This window comes from Geospiza fortis, unplaced genomic scaffold (assembly GCF_000277835.1).
Source record: "Geospiza fortis unplaced genomic scaffold, GeoFor_1.0 scaffold26, whole genome shotgun sequence".
NCBI classification, from domain to species: domain Eukaryota; kingdom Metazoa; phylum Chordata; class Aves; order Passeriformes; family Thraupidae; genus Geospiza; species Geospiza fortis.
The window spans coordinates 325,006-327,119 of NW_005054425.1; the positions used below are offsets into that span (position 1 = coordinate 325,006).

Sequence of the window (2,114 nt, forward strand, 5' to 3'; positions counted from 1 at the left end):
AGTTCCAATCTGGCAACCCCAGCACCCCAGTCCCTGTGGAAGCTCCAGGGCTGTTGGTCTGGCACAGGGTGTGGGGCACAGGCTCAGTGCTCAGCTCTGTGGGAGCTGCTCTGGACCCTCCAGGAGCACTGACCCAGCACATCCTGAGTGCAGCTGAGCAGGGGCTCTCAACAGAGCAATGATCTGGGTGGGAAGGGACCTCAAAGCTCACCCAGTCCCACCCCCTGCCATGGGCAGGGACACCTTCCACTGTCCCAGATTGCTCCAAGCCTTGTCCAACCTGGCCCTGAACATTTCCAGGGATCCAGGGGCAGCCACAGCTTCTCTGGGTAACCTGGGCAAGGGCCTCCCCACCCTGACAGGGAGCAATTCCTTCCCCACTCTCCCATCCATCCCAGCCCTCTGGCAGTGAAAAGCCATTCCCCCTTGCCCTGTCCCTCCATGCCTTGTCCACAGTCCCTCTCCAGCTCTCCTGGAGCCCCTTTAGGCACTGGAAAGGGCTCTGAGTTCTCCCCAGAGCCTTCCCTTCTCCAGGTACCCCCATGGCACCCCCATCTCTCCCAGCCTGGCTCCAGAGCAGAGGAGCTCCAGGCCTTGGAGCAGCTCCATGGCCTCCTCTGGGCTCTCTCCAGCAGCTCCAGGTCCTTCCTGTGCTGGAAGCCCAGGGCTGGGGCAGCTCTGCAGGTGGGGTCTCACCTGAGTGGGGCACTGGGGCAGAATCCCCCTTCCCCTGCTGGCCACACTGGGGGAGCAGCCCAGCTGGCCAAGGAGGATGAGCTGGGCACTGTGCTGGGGACACAGAGCACCTGGGAGTCACCCTGGCTGGGACCTCGGGGACACTGGCCAGGAGCAGGCAGTGATGGTGGAGTGTGGGATTGCTTGGAGTAGGTGTGTGCAGGGTTGAGATGTGCTGGTGCACACTGGGGTGAGCACCCAGCACTTTTGGGAGTCAAAACGGGAGTAAGACAAGGGAAGTTCAAGGGGTTTTTGCCTCCTGTGCTCTCCTACAGTGCCCAAGTGAGGACAGATTGGAGGACAAGACAAAGAGCAAGGTAGGTCTGAATTGAGGCACCAGGATGGAGGGAAGGTGGATCACATCAGGGGGGCTGGAGTGGGCTGAATGTCCTGGATTAGCCCTTGTCACCCGATGATGGAGTCCCAGCTCAGATCTTCCTTGTCCCATGGCTGGAGATGCATGGGTGGGATGGGGTGATGAACCTGAGGGAAACCTGTCCCTTGGTGAGGGGGAGGGAGGGCTGTAAATGTGGCTGGGTTTGTCTTGCATTAGAGCTGTGGCAGGGACATGTTTCCCACCCATCCCTGACCAGGGCTCTCTTGGTGCCCTTGCAGGACTCGGATCTCGTTCCTTTTCCCAGGTGGATCCTGCAGGTGCCAGGCGTGGTGGGGCCGGTGCTGTGCCCCTGGCCATGATCTCTGCTGCCTGCTGCACTGCCCCTTCCCGGCAGTGCTTTGGGGGCTGCACCTCAGCCTGCCGTGGCATGGCCCTCTCTGAACCTGTCATTAGCTGTGACAATAAAACAAACCCAGCTGAGGAGCTTTAGTCCTAATAAAAGCCACCAAACACCTCTGTCCTGCTTATTGTGGGGCTGGCTTGGGTGGGGAGATGTGGAGAGGTGCCAGGGCTGCTGTTGGAGTCATGTAGGATCCCACCCAACCAAGGGTAGAGGAGATGGGTTTTGAGCTTGGAAAGGAAGGACCAGCACATAGAGAGATTACTGAACCAGAAGGAGCCCAACAAAGAGAAAGAGAATGCGGAAAGATTTCCTTCTGGAGCAGGGGAATGATTCTGGCTGGGGAAAAACAAATGCCACATCAATGTTGCGGCATCTTAATGCTTCTTTATTGAAGCACAATTTTTTTATCCACACCAGCCAGGCAATGATCCAGCCAGGAGCTGTCGCCTCCCCAGGGTGACAGGACACGTTGATGTTTTACCCAGAGGAGGGACTCATCCCTGTGAGCTGGTGGCTCGTGTGCAGGGTGAGTTATCACTTGAGCTCTGGGCCAGCTCGGGGCAGACACTGGGGGTCACCAGAGCCCGGAGGGACCCATGGAACACAAGGTTACCTGGGGCCAGCAGCGTGGGGTGATCT

General features: G+C 58.8%; 1 protein-coding gene across 1 annotated transcript in view; it reads left to right on the forward strand.

Annotated features, from left to right (window-relative positions):
• MYBPH (myosin binding protein H) overlaps nucleotides 1–1,586 on the forward strand; it is a 10,729-nt gene extending 9,143 nt beyond the window's left edge. The window contains exons 10-11 of the mRNA XM_005426818.2: nucleotides 1,011–1,052; nucleotides 1,377–1,586. Coding sequence (XP_005426875.1) covers nucleotides 1,011–1,021 — 11 coding nt within the window. The 3' untranslated portion in view covers nucleotides 1,022–1,052; nucleotides 1,377–1,586. The remainder of the gene's footprint in view (nucleotides 1–1,010; nucleotides 1,053–1,376) is intronic.
• Nucleotides 1,587–2,114: the final 528 nt, after the last annotated feature.